The following is a 27277-nucleotide window of genomic DNA, read 5'->3' as shown; positions in this document are numbered from 1 at the left end:
GGCTGGACTCACAGTAACACTAGTGTGTGTAACAGTAACACAGTCGGGACATTTAGTCAGGCCTTCTTCAGGGGTGTTACGTTCAGGATTTGGTTGGGGTAAACAGATATATCAAGTGGAACAAGTAACTAAATGCGTATAGAGAAGGGTTGACATGAAGCTGCCATGATGCAGACTGAATAACAGGAGAGGAATGATGTTTGTACACCCCCGACCTCCTCTGTACGTGGACTTTGATTAGAAACATATTTATGATACGTCACAAACAAGCGTAATCCGGGAGATGAGACGTTTCACACTAAACGTGTTTCAATTGAATTACCAAGCAAATTTCAAAGAAATTTCAAGCAAATTTTTTAAATGTTGCAAAAAAAAAATGCAAATAAGGTGCATTCCCATCAACTGGTTTGGAGCGAATAAACTCAGCAACAGCGTAGTTTTTTCAGAGGTTGGTGCTATAGGCTATGCATTTTTCATTTAATTGTTTATTTGTTAGCGACATAGCACTTTAATGGTATAAAATACAAGATGTAACCATGTCGAAGTTAGCAAAAATGATAATTTACATCCGTAGTCCCTATAGGCAGGTTACAAAAACAGACAATATAGAGATACAAATATATGATACACACTTAGAAAAGACAAAATACATATCAGGGCATACGCCCTCGGGAACTAAAGGTTGCGAAACCGGAAACAAAACAAGTCGCCTTGGCCGATCTCTGAGAGAAAAACGGAGAGAGACAGATAACATTGGCCATGTTTCATGCTGTCTTTTCGACAAAGGCAAAAACCACCTCAAGCGAGCGGAAAAAAACGTTTTTGTGCGATTGAAGAAGTTTTACTTCAGTACTTCAAAATGAGCATAAAAATAGTCCATTCATTCAGCACCTGGTTTTCCCTGAGCTCTGAGCCTCACAATGGTTCAACTGAGCCTGTCCCTAATCCCTCTCATACACACTCCATTAGGAGGGAAAACAGAGTTAAAAGATAAGAAGAGGACTGATGTGTATCACTATATAGCAAGCTAGTTTTTCACACCGACTCAGTGAGGGAAGCATCGGCGGTGCTCCTGTCAGGGTGGCTTCACAATTACATTTGGGTTTGAGGTAGATAATAATAATTATAATAATAATAATAATAATAATAATGTAAAAAAATTAAACAAGTAAACAAATGTGTTTAGAATAAAAGCTCCACAGGGAACCTTTAATGCGACCCGTTCTCACTCCCAACTCGTCAAATACCAACGCTTGGTCAGTGGCCCTCAGCGTCTGATACAGACGCACGGAGGCACCCCTTAGCGTCTGTACGGGACGCACCGGGACGCTTTCAATTAACTCCAATATAAACCCATCTGCGTCCTAATTAGACGCTCAGAGCAACTGACGTAGTATAAAGAGCGAGAAAGTCTGCTGAGGGCGGGTGCGAGGGGACTTTTGTTGGGTCAACAAACACGGGACTTTCACCCAGGAGAGCGCCGTTCGTGTCCCGTGTGAAACCAAGTCAACGTTGACTTATTTTAACCGTAGTTTTGTTACGTAACTTCCGTACTTTGCTCATGCCAGTTAGGTAACAAGCATAGTTATTTTACATAACAAACATACTCACTTTAACCCAAACCAGGATCTTCTCCTAAACTTAATCAAATACTTTTGTAGCGTAATTAAACCTACATTGGAGGTTTATTTTGAAAAGAAACTATGCAATGTAACGAGCAGAAACTTGACACGCCGTCCCTGACAAGTCCGAAACTGGCGCTAAAGGGGTACCTAGAGCGTCACAGTTTGAAGCGTAGGACCGCTGACCAAGCTGGGAGTGAGTACATGTTGCTTTAAAGACATAAAACCAAAGGACTAAAGGACCATCATTCACAGCTACTGTAGGAAACCTGTTTGAGCGGGCGAGCGCTAATTCTCCTGAAATGATTCATTCCTCAAACAGCAAATCACCCTCGACAGCAGCATGCTACTTCACTTCACACGTCCTCGACAACCTGAGCTCTGTCCAAACACAGGCACACTCCAGGAAATACGCACAAAAAATCTCGCCTTTCAACTGGCCATCTACAGATGAGTGGGAAAGATAGGACGAGGCGGTATCACCAGTTGAGCAGCAGATTGCACTGCAAGGGGAGGAGAAGGATGTCGTGGCATAACAGTCATATCTATTTCCCGTCACACCTCTGCGCCGCTGACCCTCTCCGTTTGATTTTTTTCTCTCTCTATTAGCGCACTGGCTTCTTTTATGTTGTACAATGTTGACAAATCACATTATGGAGTGTGTGTTAGCACCGGGGGGAGCTGTATAGATTATGGTGACAGGCAGAGAAAGGGCCCGGCAGATCCATGTCCTCTTTTCGCTCTCTATCTCTGCAGTAAACTGTCAACTCAACTGGGCTCTTCATCATCGCCGTTCTGCTACAGCAGCAGACAGCGGGGAGTAAATAAAGATATGGAAAGCACATGGGAGGAGGAGGAGGAGGAGGCTGATGAGATGTGAGGAGGATGCTGCTGGGCCGAGCACTGCTGTGTACGAAGGCAGGGAGGGGGGTGTAGTGGGAAATAAACAGGAAGGATAAATATGAGCTAATGACATCAAACCACCAAGACAAACAATTTGATTTCAGCTTTATGTAAATAACAACTGAATGTGCATTTTACTACTATTTGTACTAAACACAGGGCCAGATATAGCTCATAGCAAATATGCGAGTGCACATTCCAAATCAGTGTATCCACAGAAGCAGAAATATGCATATGCAATCTTGTTGCCAGATTTAAAAACTCCTGCATAATGCATTGTTACACCAAAGAGGTGTATTTTTAGTTTTGTTTCGTCTGTTAGTCAGCAGGATATCTCAAAGCCGGTGTGCAAAATACTCTCTGACAACGCATGCTGTGCACTTCCAAAACAGAGAAGACCCACATCTCAACACTGTAACCGACCCATTTGTTCTCAATTATCGCAAAATCAATGCCAGTCTCGAACCGCTAAACTAAGAACCGTGACCTGGCCAAACTTTGACTACTGTATGGCTTAGATCAGAAGTTTTCAAAGTGGGAGGCAGGCCTTCCCAGGGGGGGCTCCAAACTGTTTCAGGGGAGACTCAGTGAATAGAAGTGAAAAAAATCTTACATAAGTTATTACGTTCTTTTTCAAAAGAAGATGACATAGCATGGCTTAAATATGTGTGATTTGGTTAAAGATTGTTTTGGGGTATTTTACTGTCTTCTAACTTACCAGAGTCAGAACTAATATGTCTTAGAACAGACCTTTTATATGTGTTTGATGTAGTCTGAAGCAATGCCAAACAGCAATATTAGGCTATCTTGGCTCATTTGTTGAGTGTCTCTATGGGATTAAATAACATAATCATGAGGCTTGAGGGGGCGCCTTTTTCCAAACTTTGTCTGAGTGGAGGCCCACAGTCTAAGACTCAGACAAACTCCTGGCTTATCAAAATAAAAGTCAGACTTTAGATCGACCTCTATGTTCATCCGTTGCACAAAGATGTCTCCTACTTGATTAAGAAGCACTAATTTGCCATGACTTCTGGGTAAATTAAGACCTTTTTCAAACTAAAAGAACACAAGAACACGGCTAACAAAAAATGTCTAGCAGTGTCTCAAATCGGATACTTCTTTTAGTACACCTCCATGTAGCACACTGTGCACACTATGTACTGTAGTGTGTGAATATCGACAGGGTAGTGTTGTCTGAAATCGCACACGGCTATTGCACTCACCGGAAGCTTGCTAGATCCGCTGGTGATAGTCAGCCACGGACATCACGCCGTATCGGCAGTAATTCAATTCAGATGGATGAATTAACCCAATAATGGCTTCTATCTGACTACAGGATAGTGATAGTGAAAAAAAAACATGTATAACTTAAATTTGTATAGTTTGGTGTTTGCCGTTTCAATCGCAACCGCTGCAGATTCCTCGCCCACAAGTTTGAAATAGGTTGGTCGTCCCTCCCCTTCCACTATGTAGCAAAGATTGCAACCGTTGAGGATGAGAAGTGTCCAGCGTTCCACACTGAATCTATTGACCATTTTGAGTACAACATCCGGGTACGTATAATGCGCTGCATTTTGCCAATCTTCACAGTGTGAACGCACTTATACACTTAAAATAGCAAGTGTAAGAAAGAATTGAGACATAGCATCTGTCTTCTTGAACAAGGACATTTTACTGGGTAAATTCAGCAAAGAGTGTAACTATATAAAAACCTTCCAGTAGTATAAAATCTTAGTCCTTACTTCTTTATGTTTCCAACAGGTTACTACGCTCTCTAAAAACTCTTTCCCTTCCCATTACTCACTCCACAACATTGCTAGAAAAAAACACAAATAATGAAGCCATGGAAATATTGGTCAGCAGGTGTCACTGACTGTTACCATGGAAACCCCCAGGCTAACAAAGCCTGGGGGTAGGGTGACTAACCTTTTAGGCTTTATTTTTGGAAAACTGTCTTAACTTGCTTTGTACTCATCTAAGAGCAAAATGAAGACAATACAGACCAATCTAAAATATCTGGCGTACACAGTGATACGTGCAGATAGTGGAGGCAGGAGAACCCTCCATGTTTTCAATAGATTGTGTTCACTTGCATCTCCGCCTGAGCACGGACTTGTTTATGTGTATTAAACTTTAAAGACATCAATAAGGCTTTAACGCTTAAAGAGCTTAAATGTATTATTTTGCTTATATTTACTGTATCGTTTTGCACAACTGTAACCAGCGCCGGTATTCATGCCAGCAGCTGCGGCACCTCGCTTCATTCATGCTTCACAATCACTGGATTATTCATCAGCTGCTCGGCTATCAGCTGACATGAATCATATTCATGCGAACGTACGGCAAAGCCATTATAATCTGACACGTGTCACTATTACTCTGCTGTTTGTTAAGTGGGATTAGTTATCCCAGAAGAATCGCTCTTTCAACCAAATTCAACTGTATGACCGTTTGCTAAAAATGTCCAGTTCCTTGAAATAATAGTCTGACTGAAGTGGCAGATGATTTAGGATTATTACACTCGTAGAAAGACGGATGTTTAAGGACTATAGTGTACATGGGGGCATTCAGTTATTTGCTTTCTTGTAATCTTTACTCTCATCTCTGTGCGTTAGGTAGAGACCGTTGCCTTTAACAGGTCAGGGCTTGATATTTAGGGAGTAAGAGTATAGAAGCAAAGAGGCGAAGTTCCGGTGCTTTTTTGACAATAGCCGCTAGATGGCCATGGATGTATACAGAGACGTCTGTAAATCAGAGGATAATTTATTTCTAGGTAAATCAACTTCCCAGTATGAATACTTAGATAGCTCTTATTTAAATCATTATGTCCTAAAAGTTGAAAAATTAACTAATAACCGAATCCAGAGTTATTTTCCTCGGCATAATGAACATGCATTAGACCCAGGGGACTGCCAGCTTCCTGCTAGCTGTATGCGGCTGTAATAATGGATATATGGGCTGTAATTCATCACTTTTATTATCTTCTAATATACCCATAGGCTGTATGCTGTAAGCCTGTACCGTGGTGGATGTATTAACGTCTCTGTTCCCAAACAACCAGCTATCGGCCAGTAGCTAGTAGTGCTAGTAGCATGACATAAACAGAATTTAATGGAGTTGTGGGCTATTTACTAACACGCAGGGCAAAAGCACAGGACACAACCTCTTATACATCACTGGTCTGTGGTCTACTGGACATCTATTTTGAGGTCTTTGACATGAAATGAAGTTGCTTGACTGTGGGGTGATAAGTTTGACTAACCCATCAACATCACAAACAACTTTGCAAATTAATTCAACTGACAAAAAACAAAAAATGTAATTTGTGAAGTTTTTGGAGGCGAAGTATCTTGGCATCTTTCAGCTGGATAGAAAATTATACTGCAAAGCATGTACAGCATACACATGTACACACGTCACATTATCATTATTAAGCTGACGTATAACTAGTATCTTAATCGCTCAAAATATAAGTTTTTAAAAATGGTAACCATATTTAAAATTTTTTGCAACCAAAAGCCGATACCTGGTTGCTATTTTATTAAAAGAATTCTGTTTTGTTAAGAAATCCGATTTGTAGGTGGATCTAGGTGAGTTTCTTCATCCCTTGTGGTGGAAAAAACAGCGAGCAGAGAGAGGGCTGCGAGTTCACATAGAGGAGTGTTTCTTTTCCAATGTGAGCATTCTGAATTGTGTTTTATCCAAAGAGGTTATGGTCTCCCGCTTGTCAAACCAGTTCCATCAAACTAATCCTGCTGTGTCAACGCCTCAGGACCCAACAAGTAAAAGAGAGAGGGGGAGGAGTGTTCACGGCTCAAAGTTTTGTCCTCGCTCCTAAAGGCCTGTCAGCGCTGACGACACGCGTACACATTCAAGCCGTCTTTCTTTCTGGACTTTTCAGGGCTTATGCAAAACAATGTTAAGATGTCATTTTCTAAAGTGGTCTGCATATATTCTCTCCCTGAACCTTACCTCTAGTGGTTTCTACTCATACAGAAAGTTCTGGTTTTGTTTGTTCAGGTTTTAAGATATGCTGGGCTTAATTTATACTAGCTCACGTGCTGAGTATGTAGTCTTTTACTGAATTCATAATGAAGTTGGCATGAATGGACATATAGGGAGAGTGTTGGTTTGATTATTGTAGTTGTACAATGTTTTTTCTCTTCTGACATAAGAAGAAACTCCTCAACTACTTGACATTTGCTCATTCAGTGTTTTACAGTTCATTCAACTGATTTAATTTTATTTTTGCAGAAGAGATTATAATTAACTGATACATTTTTGACAGCGCTGTTAAGAAGTTGAGCAAGGCATGCGTTTAAAGCATAGACTGTATATAAGAAGTGGACGTAGTCACCGTGACGTCACCCATTGGTTTGTGGTCTGCAGTTTTGAAGCCTCAAGTTCAACATTTTGTCCGTCGCCATCTTGTTTTTTTGTAACCAGAGGTGACACGAGAACGCTGAATAAGACATTTTTAGGTGACCAAAATGTTACAATTAACTTTCATGAACTGAAATTACACTGTGAAAGGGTTAAAGTTGTAAGACGAAAACACAGACAACTACCAGACCGGACAACGCCGTGGTAGCGACCTGTCAATCACAAGTTAGCCACGTCCTAAAGTATCCCCTGCTTTATGGTCTATTTGACTCTGAATGGGACCATAATTTACTAAATGAACATCATGCTGTATTGAAGAAGACTTGAAACTAGCGATTGAGACCATAAACTCATGTTTACAATATTTACTGAGGTAATAAATCAAGTGAGAAGTAGGCTCATTTTCTCATAGACTTCTATACAATCAGACTTCTTTTTGCAACCAGAGGAGTCGCCCCCTGCTGGCTGTTAGAAAGAATGCAAGTTTAAAGCATTTCAGCATTGGCTTCACTTTTCAGACTCGGAGGTTGCCGCCTGGTTTTTAACTGTCTTAATTTATTTTTTTGTTTGTTTGTTTCGGCTACTTGGGGCAGCAGGACAAGATGTATAACAAAACACTGACATATTAGCAGCTTGTGAAGTTAGCAACTTGTTTAGCAAACAGTTGCTTATTTACACATCCAGCAGTTACAGAGCAACATTATATCATTAATTTGGAGTCGTGTCTGAGTCAACCGGATGACTGTAAATCCAATATTTACTCTCCTTTAATCTCTGTTTTTGGTCTCCACCAGCATGTAAAATTGCCACAACGTGCAGACCTTACTGTGCTGTCATCATAACAACTTTCTGGCAAAGAAATAGTCCCAAGTGAAATGTGTTGACAGTGTGTTCCGAGGACAGGGGATACTGTTACTGGAAATGTTATAGGAATGTTGCTGTTGAATCAGATGATTTTTCGTGATTCGTCCTCAACAGTCCTTTAAGTTTTTCCTTCCGTGAGAACCTCAGATGCACTTGATTAAAAGTGAAACATTAGCTGCAGGAAATGATGCCAAAATATGAAGGTTTACAGGTAGACGGATATCTGATAGCCAGCAGTTCCTCATGCTTGGAAAGCCAAATATAAGCAGACGGAGTCCGGAATACTACTTATATTTGTCAGTGGAAAGAACAGCAGAGACGGTATAGAAATCATGCTTCAATCAGAGTTACAGAAACTTTAATCAGATTCCTTCTGGTGTCTTTCAGATGGCCCCACGTATACCTCGGACATTTAGTGGAGTTTTCAGAAGGACGCTGTGAAAGATGTCAGACCGGCAGGAAGTGTAGGGGTGACTGAATGTGAAGGCTGCCTTGACTTTGGAGGATTTCTTGACTTTGGGTCAACACGGATGAAACTGTCATCTGCTGCATATGCATGTGCTTCTGGAGGCCCATATGTCTGCGCCCTGTTTTAACAATTCAAATCAGCTCTGTCCACACAGCAAATCTGTCGAAGCCGGGCAACACGCTAACTCGGCCATAATAGAATCAAACAGTGTGCTAAAAGTGCCACTACTACCTTCTGTATTAATGTTGTTTTTTCTGATGCTCTTTGTGCATTTTTGTCTCCTGCTAGAATAATAAGTGGATTGACAGAAAATTAAAAAAGGTCATTTATAAATACCAAACATCTGGTTCCAGCTTCTCAAATGTGACGTTTTGCTGCTTTTCTCAGCTTTATAAAATGTTACATTTTATAGATTAAGATATTATGATCTATAAAAAAATAACAAATCATATATAATAAATAATACAAAATAAAATAAAATGAAAACACTGTCTTGCCTGTCAGCAGATAAGCAGATAACACTAATGAAACTACATGTTTTGTAATACTGCATGAGTTTGTTTGAGTTAGTGTAGTAGAGTACTGACTGATATTCTTCCTTTTTGATGTTATACTTTGGCTCCTTAAACTACAAGAACAACAAAACAACAAAAGGAAATACATGAAAAATCTTCATCTTCAAAAGTCCAAAACTACAGACACTCAGTTTACAATCACAGAAAACAAAGTAAAGCTGTGGATATAAGCATGTGAGAAGCTGGAACCAGGGTCTTTTTTTATCATTATCTGCTTGACAAATTATTTTAATGATTAATCTATTACTAAAATGTTGCTGGTTAATTTTCTGTCAATCAAGTAATTTATAATTTCAGCTTTAAAAATAGCAGATTAGTTACAGTACAGTCCTAGTAGTAGTTTGGTCACTCCAACAGTCAATGGACATCGTCACCCTCTAACAGAAGAAAGACTATATAGTTGGGCTGTCAATCATTAAAATATTTAATTGCGATTAATCGCATGATTGTCCGTAGTTTATCACGATTAATCGCAAATTAATCATACATTTTTTTATCTGTTCAAAATGTACCTTAAAGGGAGATTTGTCAAGTATTTAATACTCTTATCAACATGGGAGTGGGCAAATATGCTGCTTAATGCAAACATATGTAAATATTTATTATTGGAAATCAATTAACAACACAAAACAATGACAAATATTGTCCAGAAACCCTCACAGGTACTGCATTTAGCATAAAAAATATGCTCAAATCATAACATGGCAAACTCAAGCCCAACAGGCAACAACAGCTGTCAGTGTGTCAGTGTGCTGACTTGACTCTGACTTGCCCCAAACTGCATGTGATTATCATAAAGTGGGCATGTCTGTAAAGGGGAGACTCGTGGGTACCCATAGAACCCATTTACATTCACATATCTGGAGGTCAGAGGTCAAGGGACTCTTTTTAAAATGGCCTTGCCGGTTTTTCCTCGCCAAAATTTAGGGTAATTTTGCAGCGTTATTTAGCACATTCGAATTTCCGTTAACGCGTAACTCCGTGGTAACTTTAACAGCCCTACTATATAGACACAAATATTCCTCGTAGTAGGAATAGCAAGGTTGGTGTAGTACAGCATGAACAGTACTGCTTTGCTCCTGATTTCCTACTGGGACATGTCAAAGAAGACGTTCTGTGAAAAAGGCCTGGGCCGTGTCCGATATCATTCTCTGGGTGCTTTCCATTTTGCTCATTTGAATCATGAATGAATCATAAAAACATTGTTCATGGAAAATATACTGCTGCAGTCCTATACAGCTGCACACTGGAGCTTATTATTATAGTCCCATAATATCAGGCTGAGCCCCAAAAGGACGTCAGACTTACTGTACCTGTGGTCTTTCACAGACTAATTAGGCTATAGACTTTATCCAGAGCATTTATAGCTGTTTTTATTGCTCCCACGTTTCTCCACACGTTTGACAGTTGAGATGCGGTATCTCATTTGTAATTACCGTCTCCTAAAATGACGTTGGAAAGAACGAGGATGTCCCGTTTGGTAAATACATTTCCTCCGTCCAAGGAAGAGACACAAGTGAATGAAGTGAGCTGAATGGAAAGCACCCTTTATTTACTACGTAGTGCACTTTACTTATTGTTCGCTCCATATAGTGTCCTCAAAAATTACCACAATGAAACCAAAGAAAGTAGTGTCCATTGTAAGTGTCTCAATTTCCAATATACTGCTTACAATAGAGCAACATAAAGCACAATTGAGATTTGAGATTTATTTGTTCGCACAATAAAACAAAGCAGCAGAAACACAACAACAAAAGAAAAGAAGTTGTACAGGTGAGATTAAAAAAAAAAAAAAAGGGGCTTATAAAAGGAATCTCACCTCATTAAGCATTATAGCAAATACAAAAATCATATAATCAACAAAAGTAAACAAACAAGCAAAACATAAAAATCAAAAGCAAACGTCAACAATTCAATTCACAATTCAGTATTCACCAAAATAAATTTGAATAGAATGATTTCTAAGAGTAGGTCAATTTAAAATAAACTCATATGAGTAAAACTGTCTTCAGATATTACAGTGCTGATATTGTGTGATGGCTGTATATAATATAATATAATATAATATAATATAAACCTGGATTTACTGTTAATTCTGGCAAAACCTTCAAACGCTGCCATTGTCTTAAATTCACATGAATGACTGGATGTTTCTGTGAGGGCTGTTAGTAAATCAGTCATCTACCGGGCCGGGACTGGCCTTCTGTGCTGTGTGAATTTATTATATTTGCTGCATATGTGCATGCATGTGAATGTGCATGAGGTTACTTTAGCTTCACACTCACACATCCACATAGCCTATAAAGCACACACTCTCTCCGTGTCTGTCTTTGAGTCTATTTGTAGCTCTAATTGGCACATTCACTGGGCAGTAAAAGGCTCTTCTTGCTGGCTAAAAGCCTTCAGCTGTACAGCATGCTTGGTTGCATCAACCCAATAGAAGGGGCTTGCCCCTCGCGCCGCGGACAACAATGCCTTCGCCATGGAGACAGAAATACAACACAGTTAAAAAAAAAACTATAATCCGCTGCTTAATCCTCTTGAGCCAGGATGACGCAAAAATCAAGACCATTCTGCCATGAATTGAACTATTTTTACATCTGCGCTGCGGAGTGAGCGGATGGATGGAGTGTATTCTCAGAAGCACCCTGACAGTAATTTCACTTTAGTCACCGCCTGCATCTGTCATTAGGGAAGCACAATCTGCACTCTGGGTGCTCAGTCCCACAGCCATGTGATCCAATGATGAGATGATGATTCTTCACTCATCTGTCAACGTGTTGTGCCTAAACTAAGCTGTTGTGTACATCATGAACAGCGTAAATATCATTTTTTTATAGTGGGTTTTCCTCATTTTACCAACATATCTAACATACACAGACTACCGACTGGGTCATTTGTGTAAAATAAAAAATATAAGTACAATCCACATTAGTACTTTTTCATCATCCTGTCATTTAGTTTTCAGTAATTTCAAATAAATATTATTTGCGTTTTTTTCAACGTATCCTCATACAACGGTTTGTATGATATCTTAAGAAAAGTTATTTCTCATTTTATGTGCGTTCTCCTATGAATATCCAGCAACACGTGTCAATTTACAAACATTACATGCATTCAAAATAAACTTCCTTCTTTAGACAACAAAACTACTTAGTTAGGTTTAAGAAAATATCGTTGTTTGGGTTAAAATAATATGGAAGTGGCGTAACTTAAGTATGGAAGTTACATGACGCATAAATCAACGTTGACTTCTGGTTTCACACGGGACACGAACACGGTATTTTTTTCATCCTGCTTACGTGGCGTTCGTTGTTCTTTACACTTCCTGGTTCATGATTAAGTGGATCAAATACGCATTGATTTCATGAGATATATACAAATTACAGTACATTACTATTAGTTGTTTTTCCTTATTTTTTGTGCGTTCTCCAACGAATGTCCACCGACACGTGTCAATTTACGCACGTTACAAGCATACGGTCTTTTCAAAATAAACTTTTATCTTCACAGGAAACGACTTGGTTAGGTTTAGGCGACAAAACTACTTGGTTAGGTTTAAGAAAAGATTGTGGTTTGGGTTAAAATAACTAATGTTATTCATATTTATAGCTAATATAAATAACTATGGAAGTGGCGTTACTTAAGTACGAAAGTTACGTGACAAATAAACAGACATTGACTTCTGGTTTCACACGGGGTGTTTGTTGAATATGCATTAATTTATATATGAATTACAGTGCATTTCTTTTGTAGGTTAAGGTACGAACGGTGTATGAGAACAGCCTGTATATATTTATATGGTGAAACCAACCAGGGTCATTTTGACCTTAATATAAAATAATTTAAATAAACCCACAGTCATTCAAACTTCAACACCACTTTTTATTCGTCTGTCAATTAGGGCTGTCAATCGGTTAAAATATTTAATTGGTACCAATGGATTCTTTAGGTTTTCTAGTTTCATATGATGCCAATATATTAACTCTAGCTTTAAAACTGAGCCCGCTACAACCTCGGGAAGATCGATTGCGTAAATTCGTTATTATTGCATTAACTTTGACAACCCTACCGGCAATACAAAAGTAGATTGAGACCTTGGTGTCAGTATAGCCCCCTGTTAAAATAAAGGTTGAATAAATGTAATTTAAATGTATTATTTATTAATTTATTTTTCAGTTTGTTTGTCTGTCTCCTTCAAAATGACTAACCCAAGGACCCCAATCCATTGGTATTTTTTAAAAAGCACTAATTAAAACAGAAACAGAAAACAATGATATGAAGTCATTAGGAACAAACTGATTGACAAAGTCGTGAAAAACTGGAACGATAGAATAAAGCACCTGTGAGATATGACAGAAAGTAAATATCTGGGTGCGGGGGGTCTGCAGGGACCCCAGTCAGTAGCATGAGAGTTGAGGGTTGAGCAGCGAGGTCAGAGGTCATGACAGGCCTTTACGATGAGGCTTATATTGGCACATAAGCGGCATGGGAGCCCGGGGAGAACTTAGTTTGACCCAGAGCCTAGTGAGTGAGCTGATCACCACCTCCCTCTGGGCCAAAAACTCCAAAGGATTCCTGGCATACCACCGCTTCAATTACAGCGGCTGGGAGGAGAGAGGACATCACAGCGCAGTCTGGCTGCATGGGAGAAAAAACGCCATCGCCTGGGAGGGAATCATACGGGCTGTCTGCGAGGACTACATATCTCCAGAGAGTATTACTGTAATCTATTACTGTTCCCACTATGTAATGGAAAGCTTTACTTTTTCATTTCCAGCTGTTTTTCATAAAAACAGAATTATTTAAGTATGCTTTTAAAGCTACAGCAGCCTATTCACTGACGAGCCTCCTGGATATTGTTTATATATGTGTCTATGTGCATGCGGGCGTGAGCTGTTGCCTAGCAACAGCTGCTGTAAGTGGGAGAAGACAGACAAGTGCTGGCAGAGCAGATGTTGGCAGGAATTTCTAAAAGTAGAACATTTGACAATAGCAGTCTGAGACTGAGAGGAGGGACTGTCATGTCTTAAAGGAATAGTTCACCCAAATAACAAAGATATATCTTCTCACTTACCTCTTGTGGGTTTTTAGCCCTGCAGTTAGTTTTGGTTTTTGCTCTATTTGTATAGGTTTTCTGCAGCTAAAACAATACAACCGAGGCAAATGGAATTAAGGTTGAGGTTTCTCAAGGCATTCAAAAGCCGAATTAACACCAAACATATCTACATGGCTAATAACCCCGAGAGGTATGTGAGAACTCTTCTTCTGTGTTAACTCCAGTGGGGCAACTTCTGGGTCTGAAAAGTGAAGCCAATGCTGAAGTGCCTTAAACTTGCATTTTTTTCTAACAGCCAGCAGGGGGCGACTCCTCTGGTTGCAAAAAGAAGTCCCTATTGTGTAGAAGTCTATGAGAAAATGAGCCTACTTCTCACTTGATTTATTACCTCAGTAAACATTGTAAACATGAGTTTATGGTCTCAATCGCTAGTTTCAAGTCTTCTTCAATACAGCATGATGTTCATTTAGTACATTATGGTCCCATTTAGGTCAAACAGACCATAAAGCAGGGGATGCTTTAGTGTGGCCACCTTGTGATTGACCTACCACGGTTGTACCCGCTCTGGGAGTTGTCCGTGTTTTCATTTTACAACTTTAACCCTTTCACAGTGTGTTTTCAGTTCATTAAAGTTAATTGTAACATTATGGTCGCTTAAAAAAATGTCTTCTTCAGCGCTTCGTTGTACTTAGCTCCACCCTCTCGTGTCACTTCTGGTTGCAAATAAACAAGATGGCAATGGCAAAAATAACGAACTCAAGGCTTCAACACGACCAAACTTTCACACTTTACTCAAACAACTTTGTCTCTCTGTACTGCAGTTTCATGTTATTCATTGGGCAACAACATATACGCTGATACCGATACATCTGCAATAAGCTAACATCATCATCACCAATTTACTTCTAACCTGCATGTCTTTGCAAACGCAGGACTTTCACTCAAGGGACTTGCGTTCGTGTATTATAAACCAAAAGTCGAGTGATTTTTTACTGACGACGTTCTGTCACGTAACGTTCTGTCGCCTATGTAATGTAAGTGTACTTATTTTAAAGCAAACATAATGTTTTTTCTAACCCTAGGTTTTGATTCACAACGCTAACCATGCACAAACCTACATCATGACACTACGCAAAAAGGCTGTTACTATAACGACGCCAGTAGCTTCTGCCCAAGCAGCAAAACATGATGAATAGTGATGAGATCACATTGAATGGGAAGAACATGCAAACTCCACACAGAAAGGCCCTTTAAAGTCAGTGCTACAGTGCTAACTTACTGAGGCACCATGCCATACCAAATTTCCAAAGACAAGGATACCAAAGGTCACAGAGAGGTAAACTGGTGCTTATACTCGCAGTCTGTTTTCTGTGGTTTGAAAGAAACTTGATGCATCGTTCCATTTATACACATACAATTCCTTTTTAAACCTACTTGGCAATAAACTTGTTTCTGAACAAGTATTTCCTTCAATGGTCAGAAATGTACTTCAGGAAAGGCCTCCAGGAAAAGAAATGTCAATATTCAGACTTTGTTGAATCTTGATGATCAGATCAGTTTCAGATCAGATTCAGCAGTTCAGACTTCTACAACTTGGTTTCATAAAGTAACCTTGAAAACGATGCGCTTAGTCTCACTCAGCCACTACAGTCTCACTTCAGTGTTTAATAATAACTACTCGGAGTGAAAATGCCCTCAGCATCACAGGGAGGAAAAACACAGCATGTCACAGTCTGGAGGAGATACAGTATGGGAGTCCTACCTTGCAGCCCTCACAAGCACTGACACCATAGTGGTATCCAGAGGACTTGTCCGCGCAGACGAAGCAGGGCTTGTAGATTCTGGGAGGGGCCGGCGGGGACGGTGGGCTGGGGACGAGCTCCTCAGAACTGGTGCTCTGCGTTTCGATGGCTGCGGGGGAATGCAAACACAAGAGAAGAAAGAAGATGAAGAGGATTGGTTTCAAATGACTGAATGATTCATTTATACATCTGGAACTAGAAAAAGGACATTTACATTTTGAGGTTTTTTTTTTAAAGCCCCATAAACTGTCGGCACAAATTCCTGGACTTTCCAAGTGAACCCTGGTGCAGTTCGATTGCAGACCATAATCTGACTCAATTTCAGGGAGCAAATTAAAACGCAGTGTGCCTGTGAGGGCATTTGTTGAAATGGACTCAGGTAAACGACAGGTTAACATGAGCGGGAGAGGACTGACTTGGACTTCTAAATAAGGTCCACAAAAAAGGGACGTTTATAAAGTCATTCAAATCAAAGTGAAAAAACTTTGCACCCTCAGAAAATCATTTTTAAAACATTTGGTCCGCTTTAATTAGTGCACTGTGAAACCGAACCAGACTAAATAGAAAACAAACCATCAATTTCACTCTGATTCGGACTAACCAAATGGACTATGGATTTTGAAAGAGCCCTAAAATCCATCTATAAGTAATTGCATACCATACAACGATATATTTCTCATTGTTTAAAACCAGGTCAGATTTGGCTGAAAATCTGTTGGACCGTTTTACAGCATCGTGCAGGAAGAGGACGCTGTTCCTCTGGCACAAACGCATAAAAAAAAAGTAGTGAAAGGCCACTGAGAAAAAAAAACTTCCAATATTTTTCTTTGGTTAAAGGGCGTGTGAAGGAAATTCAAAGTAAAAACACATTATAAATGTCGCAAAATAGTTACTGCAAACATGTGAAAAGACTGTGAACATTGTAGTACTGGATTGTGGAATTAGACCGTTAAACTGTTTTTCGCCAGTTTTATGTTCAGGATTTTTTAGGCGGGGTTGAAATCATGGCTCGATGACGCACTGGAGTCATCCTTAACATAACCCCTACCGTCTTCAGAAACCTGGTTTTTGAAAGGCAAAACAGAAACCCATGATTTATCTCGGCTAGCTCAATCGATAGAGCACCAGACTCATAATTTCAGGGACCGTGCCTCACGTTGGGCGTTGGCATTTTCAGCACTTTATTTGTATGACTGTTTTTGTATTGTGTTGTATTCTTTATGATTGTAATCCATCCCATGTCCGAGCGGCCGTCCCTAACCCGCGGAGTTGAATCACCCGAGCAGGCTGTACGATGGGGGCCGTTACCGGCCTCACACCGTCGACGGGCTGAGCCTCGATCAGAAGGACTTCGAACGGTGATTCGGCGCTTCCCTCTTCGCTCGCCACCACTGAGGAATCCTGACAGGCTGCACTTTCCCCACTTATGGGTGTGGTTTCAGCCATGGATGTATTAAGAGAGGTTTCAGGTTTCAGCGCCTTCAGCGACACACCCCCAGCGTCTCAGAACAGAGAATACTGCTGATTTTTCCATTATTTTTAAAGCTCATTTTATATACTTTGCGATTTTTTTAATCATTCAAATTTGGCTGGGTGGTTAGCAACACATTTTTCTGTGGTGTGACAAACCCAGAATGCATATTTATTTTTGCTTTACACGGCCTTTAAAACCACTCTCACCAGAAAGCAGGTAGGATACATTAAGCAGTGCTGTTTATGGTAGCTGTACTCGTAATTTGCAGACACAAAAGCGCAAACAGTCCTTCAAGATGGAGCAATCATAACACACTTAGCACCTGGAAGTGAAAATGTACCAGACTTTAAATCTATGCAGAGACCAAACCGCTGCCCACATGCACACAACCTATCTGCATAGAAAATGGAGAACAGTCTCTCCAGCATCTCTACTGATTAGATTACTTTCTTCCGTACTTCATCAGAGTAAACTCAATTACTGATGGTAAGGGACAAGCTCTTATAATTACTGGACCCTCGTCCTCGCATGGAATTCCCTGGCGGTTTAATCTAATCTTCGGCTACGTTCACCCTGTGTGACTTTTTGCGGCATGTCTAAATTTGAAGCTTCGCGTTCGGCGACTTCCATGTGGCTCGAGGGAAGACTTTAAAAAGTCGGCGGCACATACGGTACCGTACGTGACGATGAGCGTCACCTCCGTAATAAGGGATGAGGATGTAAGATGATCACCGAGGTTAATTAGAATGAGATGATTTATATAAATATCAATTCTCACAGTCTTATCTGGGTTTGAGGAGCAGTTCGGGCAGCGAGGAGAAGTCTCCGTGACTCGTTATGAAACAGTGACAACGTCGACTTCTTAAAAAAAGTTCTGCAGGATCTTTAAGTAGACTTGCATAAAGCTAACATAATGGTGCTGCGTTAGGATTTAGAAAAGTTTGCTGGTCTGAATTTCAAGTGGTATTCATCTGAGAGTAAACAACTTCTTCAGTCAGCCACGTTATCTCTCCGCTCTTTTAAACTACTCCAGCGCGACCTGGTTTCATTGATGAGGACAGACAGACAGACATTCGTTTCCATTGAAGTCGGGTCATCTCATTGCTCCAAATGGTTTTCGCTCTGTTGTTGGCAGAGAGCAGTCACAAGCAGCTTGCACATAAAGCAGATGTATGGTGAGACACCATACTGGAGGCCAGCCAGCGGTCTGACACACAAAGCCATCTGATAGGGGACAGAGGGGGGGGGGGGGGGGGGGGGGGGGGGGGGGGGGGATGGATGCTGTTGCATTTTGTGTCTATGCAAGTGTATAACTAATACAGTGGACAAGTTTGGCTGGAGTTTCAGTTTTGATACCAAAACATTACTTTTTCAAAACCCAACTTTAAGGGATAGTGTGGTGCAGGGATGACGTATTCTTGTAGGTAACCAGGAAGTTGGCAGCGCCCTGGTTCCCTCAACAAAAAGCCACATTTTTCCATCGGATTGTTGCAGAAAATAAGCTCTGTGGCAAACAAACGTTTCTGATACTGAAGGCTGGCACACACTAAAAGATTTTTCAAATCTGAACAGATGTTGAAAATGTGAGAGACGCCACACATAACATGTTATGATAAATTTTACAGTTTTGTTCCTATAGTGTGTGGAGAGCAACGATTTGGCGAAAACAGCCAAAACACCACTCACTAACCCGACTAAAAAAAACAGGAAATCTCGCAAAATCTCTCGCAATCAAACATGTTGTTTGTCTAACACTTTTGAGAATTACATTCACTATTTATTGCAATGTGATCTCATCCCTACTAGTCATATCTTACCGCTCGGGGGGCAGAAGCCTTTTTGTGTAGTATCTTTACTAGTGTCTGGAAGTTGTCCGTGTTTTCGTCTTACAACTTTAACCCTTTCACGGTGTGTTTTCATTTCATGAAATTAATTAAAACATTTTGGTCGCCTAAAAATGTCTTAATCAGCGTTCGGTTGTACTTAGTTCCACTCTCACTTATGGTTGCAAAAAACCAAGATGGCGAAGGTCACTTCTTATATACAGACTATGGTACTTGACGCACAAGGTTTGCGTGGTTAACGTTGTAAACAGTGCTGTCAAATTAGTTTTAACGCCACAAATTTTTTTAACGCATTAACGCAATCATTATTTCGGAGGTTTTAGTTGGTAAAGTTTTAAAGCTAGTGAAAATACTGGTATCGTATGAAACTAGACAACCTAAGGAATCCATTGGTACCAATTAGTCATACTAACTTGTGACGCAAAGGAAGTTAAATTACGCTCCGAATTTGCAATCAATTTTGGGAAGGAAAAACTGTCACGGCCATTTTCAAAGGGGTGAAAATGTTTTCTATGGGTACCCACGAGTCTTCCCTTTACAGACATGCCCACTTTAGTCATAGTCAAGTCAACACACTGACACACTGACAGCTGTTGTTGCCTGTTGGGCAGCAGTTTGCCATGTTATGATTTGAGCATATTTTTTATGCTAAATGCAGTACCTGTGAGGGTTTCTGGATCAATATTTGTTAATTGATTTCCAATAATAAATATAAACATACATTTGCATAAAGCAGCATATTTGCCCACTCCCATGTTGATAAGAGTATTAAATACTTGACTAATCTCTCTTTACGGTAGATTTTGACAGATAAAAATGTGCGATTAATTTGCGATTCACGATTCACTATTTTAATCGATTGACAAATTGATGTATATAAATATTTATTTGTGTGCTCTCTTCCATTACTGCTTTAACATAATCCTTTATTTCAAATTCATTGTGCGTATGGTCGCTTAGATAAAAGAAGTGGTTCATTGCATCCACACGCTCAGTTCCTCCCTTCCTCTCCTCTCTGCAGAGAAACCACACAGCAGCATCGCTGTCCTGCATGTAATAAGTGAAACAAGGTGTTCACCTGAGATGAGGATGAGGATGTATGACTACTGGAGCACATAAAACAATGTATATTAGCCTTCCCCAGGAGGTGCGGCACACTTTAACATACATCTAGAGGAAAAATACTTTTGTTACTGATATGCCTTCGGAGCATTTGTGATGGCTGGGTAGTCCCACACTGAGGAGAGGCAGCGCCAACGATTCAGCCTATTTGAAACTCATGGCTGCGTCTGGGAGGCAATGTGACCACCTGCAGACAGATGGGACGCATAAACGTAGATTCATTACGCCCCTCAGAGTGAGTGTGTGTGTGGGAGGAGGCAGAGGAGGGGGTGGTCATTGGGTACCTGTATAGGCCCTATCAGGTGCAGGGGAGCCTTTTTCCATTTTCTGCGTGATTAAACTTTGAGTCGACTTCCCCGCATGTTAACATACACAGAAAGCTCCATTAGAGGAATAAAGGCTGGTGACAGACAAGCGCACACGGGCGAGTCTGACTTAAGAGCAGGCAGAGAAAAATCTGTGGCGGGTGAACCCTTAGCCTCTGGCTGAACCTGCCGCCGGGGTCAAACAGGAAGGCACACACACTCCCCGCTGGAGGCTGCAGGCAGAATGAGGGGAAAGACAAGAGAAAACAGCTCCTCTGATTGGCTCCCGTCCACTGGGACCGAGCCCGCTGACACCAGGAGAACACGGATATACTGGGCCGATACTGGTTTTTAGTGTCAGCCTGTCAGTATGATGGATGAGCTCCAGAAAAAAACACAGCTGACGAAAGTATACGAAAACTTTAAAACTTTGCTCTCAGATAAGTTTTGACTGATAACATTAAGATGTGATAATCTCCTCCTGTCTTGATCTGATAAAAGGAACTGGTGTGACTTCATCAGATCATGTCAATCATTACTAGTGCCACAGTTTCAGAATCAAAAGTGATGCAATGTCACTTTTGAATGAAGAAATATAGTTGAAACCGCTTTTACTGATCACGTCTGACAAGTTGATCACTATAAACAGATGATTATTACAACCAAATTTGTGTTGTTGTTGTGCATCAAATCTCATTCAGATTACCATCTAATTGACATTTGTCTATTTATTACATAAATACAAAGTAATGAAATGGACCGCTTTGTTATTAACTGCCAATTCTTCTGCCTTTTTCCTCACCGAGGGTGAGATATTGCCGTTTTTGGCTGGCTCTAGAACGGCACAGAATGAGTTTCTTTTTCCCGTCATGATATCAATGTGCACGCACCATCAGCCGCAGGTATCCAGCTGGAAAGCAGATGGTCTACGAGGTAAAGTATCAAGGGAGTTAAGTAAAAAAAAAATAAAAAATTCAACTAACGTTAGTCTAACGTAGTTTTAAAATGTATTTATATTCATGTATGAAAATACCTAAAATGAAAATTTGATTACTATAAGCAAATTATTTAAATAACATTTTTATATAGGAATGATTCTGTAACCGAGCTTTTTGATCCATAAGCGGTTGATCACTTTAACCGTGATCACTATAAGCAGTGTCCACTGTAATGACTCTTCCCTGCTTTGCAACTGTAATTGATTGAAACTTGTTGGTCACAGTTGTCGCCATTCAACAAAGGTTTCATCTAATTTAGCTTTATCACAACTTGGATCTTATTTCCTTAGTTTTGCCCATCGTTTAACTCTCCAATGCCAAGTTCAAAAGTCACACTGTACAACTTTAGCCTTCATTGTTTTCCCTCGCCGACAGTTTTGGAGCTTCCCGACAAAAGCTCCATGCAGATCAGAGGCTAGTCAGCATTGACGGAACACGGACCAAAGATGGTGTTGCACCGAGAGGAAACAGGCTGTAAATATTAAAGACGCGCGGGTTATTTTGTGAACACGTGTGCCAACGATAATATCAACAAGCATGTTACAAGGAAAGTTTTGCGGATTGCTTGCCGCACTATTAATGGTTAGGTAAGCAACCGCCACAACCGATATGTTCACGCTTTCTCTTTTTTTACTCTTTACAATGGGAGAGTTGCGGATTTTACACTATGCTTGAGCTTCTATTCTGCATCTTTTCTGATTTACAGAGTGTTGAAAAACGTTCAACTTTGGTTAAACGCTGCGCTCGTCGCTGTCGCTTTTTAGCCAGCCGTCCAAGCACAGTGAAGGTGGGGCAGGACAAATACCACAAAGACCGACCATCACATCCTACACGTAGGTTACAAGTGTTGAACAACAACAACAATAGAGGAGAAATGAAGACCGGCGGGTTCGTTCTCTCTTTCTACATACTTCGGCCTTCCCTTTATCATTTTTAATTCTGCAGATATTCCGTATCACTGCAACCGAAGCGTCTCATCTGAAAAAAAGCTGCGCCTTATTGCCCTCCTGTGTTCTGCATTTAACAATAAATAAGTTCAGTTAATTAGTTTTAAAACTGTTGTCTTTGTCAACAATATACCTATTAATAGACTAATAATAAAGCTTATTTTCATAGCACTAGATAAATGAAGTAATTTGCAAAAAAAAAGAGGCATAATATTGCAGCCAATCATTATCACCGCAGGGGAAATTCCCTCAGCGCAACAGCCCTAATTATTGTGTGCTTATTTACTGTGAATACTAGTAAACAGCCCCAAAAAATGTTTTGACCACATAGTGGTGTAAAATGTAATTATTCTTTGTGTAGTAATGATTTTGCGCAGAATGTGCCATTGCATGCTCAGAATTGAGACACAAATCCAATGCAATAGAGAACAGTCATTACCGGTAAATTGTCTACGGGCTCTTGGCAGCAACCCTCAAAAAATATACAGTGGGCGCCGCAGTAAAAACCCCGAACACTGACACGGGTCCAGCCCAGAATGAGCAGGATGTGAGGTTACTGGTAGGTAACGTAGATCTGCAGAGCTGCAGCGTCATCTATCCGCTCTGTGCCCTTTGCATCTTTATATCCAGTTCCCCCACAGTCTGAAAACCAGTGACATGTAAAACTCTCCCCACATGGTCCACACGCACAACAGATGGCAAAGAACCCGAAGCAAAGTCTGTCGCCGCACACAGGCAATTTAACACAATGATGCCGCATCCCGAAATGAGGACAAAGCTGCTTTTCTAATGGAGGGAAAAAAGGTGCACTTAAAATCGGAACGCTTAATTTTAAATTAAAAAATCAATTTAAATCAAGAACCATAAATCGCAGTGATTGAATTAAACCTGACAAATTATAACAGATCAGCAGAAACAGAAACAAGGAGAGAAAAAAAAAACGAGGAAGGATGAAGAGAAAAGAGAGAGGCATTTCCTGAAGCTCCTCGGGGGTATTTGTGTATTTGGTTTGCATTAAGGAGAAAGCTGTGGTGATTTGGGTGTGGGGCGGTGGGCATAGCCTGGGAGGATTAGAGGAATATTACTCCCAGTCAGCCTCTCCTACTCCTCCTCTTCCTCCTCCTCCTCCTCTCAGCTGACGCTCCATCCAGCCTGGGAGTGTTTTTCCTCTGTGGTTCTCTCTGCAGGAGCGCCGAGCGCATAGCTCGCATACAGCCGGCCCAGTCAGAGGAAGTGGTCAAAGTTCACCCAAAGTACACCAAATTAGAAGCAGCTTTGCTCTGCTCTCCAATGCGTTTTACAGATATGGATATTTTAGAGGAGCTTTAAACACTCAAGGAAGAGAAAATAACAATGAGGAGCAGTCATTTGACTTCATGTCAGGTGGGGAAATGGAAGAAAGGGAGCGGAGGTGAGGATCTGCTTTTCATCAGGGCTTCGAAATCTATTCTACATGTGACAGGAAAAAAAGCTTAATTTCTCGATTTTACCTACTAGTGTTTAGGTTTCCCAGGCAGTCATGTGACCAAACCCTCCCCCCAATCCCTCCTTTTTTTGACCCCCTCCGTGACCCCGCGGCGACCCCGGTGGGTGATCGCAGCGCCGAGGTCAAACTACACGTTGACGGGAAGCAGCAGCAGCGCCGCCGAACACAACAGGTGCAAGCCACTTCAAAGCTTCCATAAAAAGTGAAACTAAGACAGCCATAAAAGCAGATGAGGAGGGGAGAAAGCTCAGGAAAAGAAGGAGCACGAGGAGAAGAAATAAGGTTGTTGAAATGCGAGAGGTTTTCTTTTTAATCCACAGGAATTCGTGGCCTTAAAAGCACAGCGCCGGTTTATTCTCCCCCCAGCCTGCACTTTTACACGTAACTGGATTCTTGGTGTCGGCTCTGTTAGAAAACAGTCCAAAGAAGTGAAGCTGGAAACGCTGGGATGGGATGGGTGTGGCAAACAATTCAACAATCATCAATGTTCCAGCTGAGGGACATTTAGACGATAGACGACAATCATTTTATATAGAGGCTGGTAACATTTTGTAAATAGTTACTTAAATATAAGGGCAAACATTTGCTAATACAGTTTTAGTTTTGCTTTTGTAGGCTGAAGTTTTTTAGATTTAAACCCTTAGTTTAGACAATACTCCTGCTGGCATTAGGGAGCAATAGCCTTTAATTTTACACCTCAAAAAGCACCCTGAACATTCTATATTAACGTTAAGGTAAATGTGCACAAAACCCCTTTATTTTGACAATATTCCTACTGGCATTAGGGAGCAAGAGACTTTAATTTTACACCTCTAAACATTCTATATAAACGTTAAGGTAAATGTGCACAAAACCCTTGATATTAACAATATTCCTACTGGCATTAGGTAGCAAGAGCCTTTAATTTTTTTACCTCAAAAACCCCTTAAACAATATTTTATTGATGTTAAGGTTAATGTGCACAAAACCCTTAATTTTGACAATATTCCTGCTGGCATTAGGGAAAGAAGCACCTTTAATTTTAAACCTCAAAAAACGCCTTTAACGTTCTATATTAATGTTAAGGTAAATGTGCGCAGAACTCTTGATTTTGATATTATTCCTGCTGGCATTATGGAGCAAGAGCCGTTAATTTTACACCTCAAAATGCCCCTTAAACGTTCTGTATTAACGTTAAGATAAATGTGCACAAAATAATTCACTTAAAGGGTTAAAAACAACTGAAGTTGATCCTCAACCTCGAGCCCAAGATGTTGCCGTATTCTCCACAGTCTCACATTCATGATTACTTTGCAATAATTTAGTTCAAGCTTCAAGCTGTTCCCTTTTAAAAAATACATGTAAAATGAACTTTTATATTAATGTATTTAAATGTTTGAGGCAGTTTTCTATGGTTTTTAAAGAATGTTTTGCCACTAGTCTAACTGTTTCTACTCAGTGTAAAGACTTAAAAAAGGTTTGGGTTGTTATGAGCAACAAGCAATTCATAATTAATATGCATATAAGCCTGGTTTGAAGCTGTACTTCAGACGGTTAAAGACAGGACAAACTCTGGAAAAACAGATAAATAAATAATCTACAAAATCTAACAGCTAATGAAAAATTTGAATGAATTAATAAAAAGTGCAAAGAGGCTCGAGCAGAAAGTCATCACGTGGCGCTCCTCAGTGACTCGGCATTTGATCATTTCATTGGAAATTCATTTCTTTGGTGCCAAAGTATAATTAAAAGCCAGTTCATCTTGGATCCGTGAAGCTGAAGAGCACGACCCAAGTCATAAATGTTTAGTTATGGAGAGACGGCTACGTTGTTCCCCGTCCAGACCTCTCAGCTGATCTAATCTGGGTCACGTCTGTTTACTGTCACATATCTGGAACAAACTGCCAAAAAAAATGGAATTATATGACTTGACTGTCAGCTGTTTTCTTTTTATATCGCCATTTGGTTTCTTTTATATATTGTGCATAATGCCTTTTTATGTTTTATGTAAAGCACTTTGAATTGCTTTGTTGTTTAAAGGTGCTATACAAATACACTCGCCTTCCCAAAAAAAAGATTATTTTTATGAGGGTGAAAAAAACAAGATTAAAATATATATATATTTAGTTAAGAGCTAAGCAGCTTTTTAAAGACTGTGAAAAAACATGAAAGGGTGCTTTTTTCTGCCGCTGTGGTCGAGTATTTGATATTTCTTGGAAGGCCGGTGTCGCCGCGGATACACAGCGGCGGTGTAACCCTGGTGGGACCCCAACACTGTCCTAATCATGTCGATTAAACATGCCTGGCATCAGAGAGCTCTCCTTTCATTCCACTGTTGTACATCGCTTTTTATTTCCCCCCCATCCGCCTTTCATTTCACACGCCCACTAAATTAGCTTGGTGTGCAAGCTGTGCTAATGGCTTTTCATGTCCATATCAGAGGCGCTTAAGCCTTGAAGACAAAAAGGCCCCAATTATCCCATAACACACATCAGCTGTACATAACACATATCACGCCGGAGCATCACACTCTGTCTTTTCTAAGTCACAATGGCAGGCCGTGTTTGTAGACGATCACCTTTTCCCACTTGTTTGTCTGATAGCTTTTGGATTTGTTTTGATGAGATCAAATGACTCGATGCCTTTTAATGGGAACTTCATTTGTTTCTTTACGCGGCGTGGGTATCATGCGCCCGCCATTCCTCAGCCGCAAAAGCCCATTTTATCTGTGCAAAGGAGGTCCTTGATCATTCTTAATTAGCATCTAAACTGGAAGAGGAAGTGCATTAATGGTTGGCTCGTTGTCAATGCGGCTAATTAACACCCAGGAGGTTTCCATTATCCCGAGCAAATAAATTAATAAACCAACATTTCAATGACCCTGAGAGAGGCTTTCTCAAATCAAAGTCTAATTTAAACAGCGCCTTCTTCAAACAGGAAGCCGGGGCAGGGGTGTCCTGTCTGGCAGCACGTAAAGGCCAACGGACGACTTCATCGTGAGAAAAAACATAGAAAGAAAATCAACAGTAGCATCTTTTGTTCCATTTAGCGCTTCATGAGTCTCGTCTTATAAGGTCAGCGTGAGCATGGCCAATCAAAACACCTTAATGTGCTGCTTCTGTAATTACATATTTATGCTGGTTAATCAATGGACACCAAACATTATGGTATATTCCAGGATTTTTATTTTAATTGAATTTCTATGACGACTGAAATAAGTTAATTAATCCGTAGTGTCTCCAGCATTAACGATGACATGCAGGGCCGTAGCTACCATTGAGGAAGCTTGCGACTTATTCTCATTACATCCTACAATTTAAAATGTGCACATGGTGCTTATATGTTTGATTGTGTCCATGTTAATGCCAATGATATATAAAACAGTGTGGAGGAGGGAGCGTTTTGACCTTGATGTAAATACAACAAAAGTGTAATTTTACACCTA

At 40.3% G+C, this 27277-nt stretch overlaps 1 protein-coding gene across 3 annotated transcripts in view; it reads right to left on the bottom strand.

Annotated features, from left to right (window-relative positions):
• LOC119503554 (retinoic acid receptor beta-like) overlaps positions 1-27277 on the bottom strand; it is a 199212-nt gene that overhangs the window by 58413 nt on the left and 113522 nt on the right. For 2 of the 3 annotated variants that reach the window (XM_037795397.1, XM_037795398.1), the window contains one exon: positions 15638-15786. In XM_037795397.1, the coding sequence (XP_037651325.1) occupies positions 15638-15786 (149 nt within the window). Of the gene's footprint in view, positions 1-15637; positions 16184-27277 lie in introns of those variants that run through there. The other variant, XM_037795396.1, reaches the window with a different exon arrangement.

This window comes from Sebastes umbrosus, chromosome 15 (genome assembly GCF_015220745.1).
Source record: "Sebastes umbrosus isolate fSebUmb1 chromosome 15, fSebUmb1.pri, whole genome shotgun sequence".
In the NCBI taxonomy this organism is placed as follows: domain Eukaryota; kingdom Metazoa; phylum Chordata; class Actinopteri; order Perciformes; family Sebastidae; genus Sebastes; species Sebastes umbrosus.
Note: the sequence above shows the minus strand (reverse complement) of the source record. Positions and strands in the feature narration are given on the sequence as shown.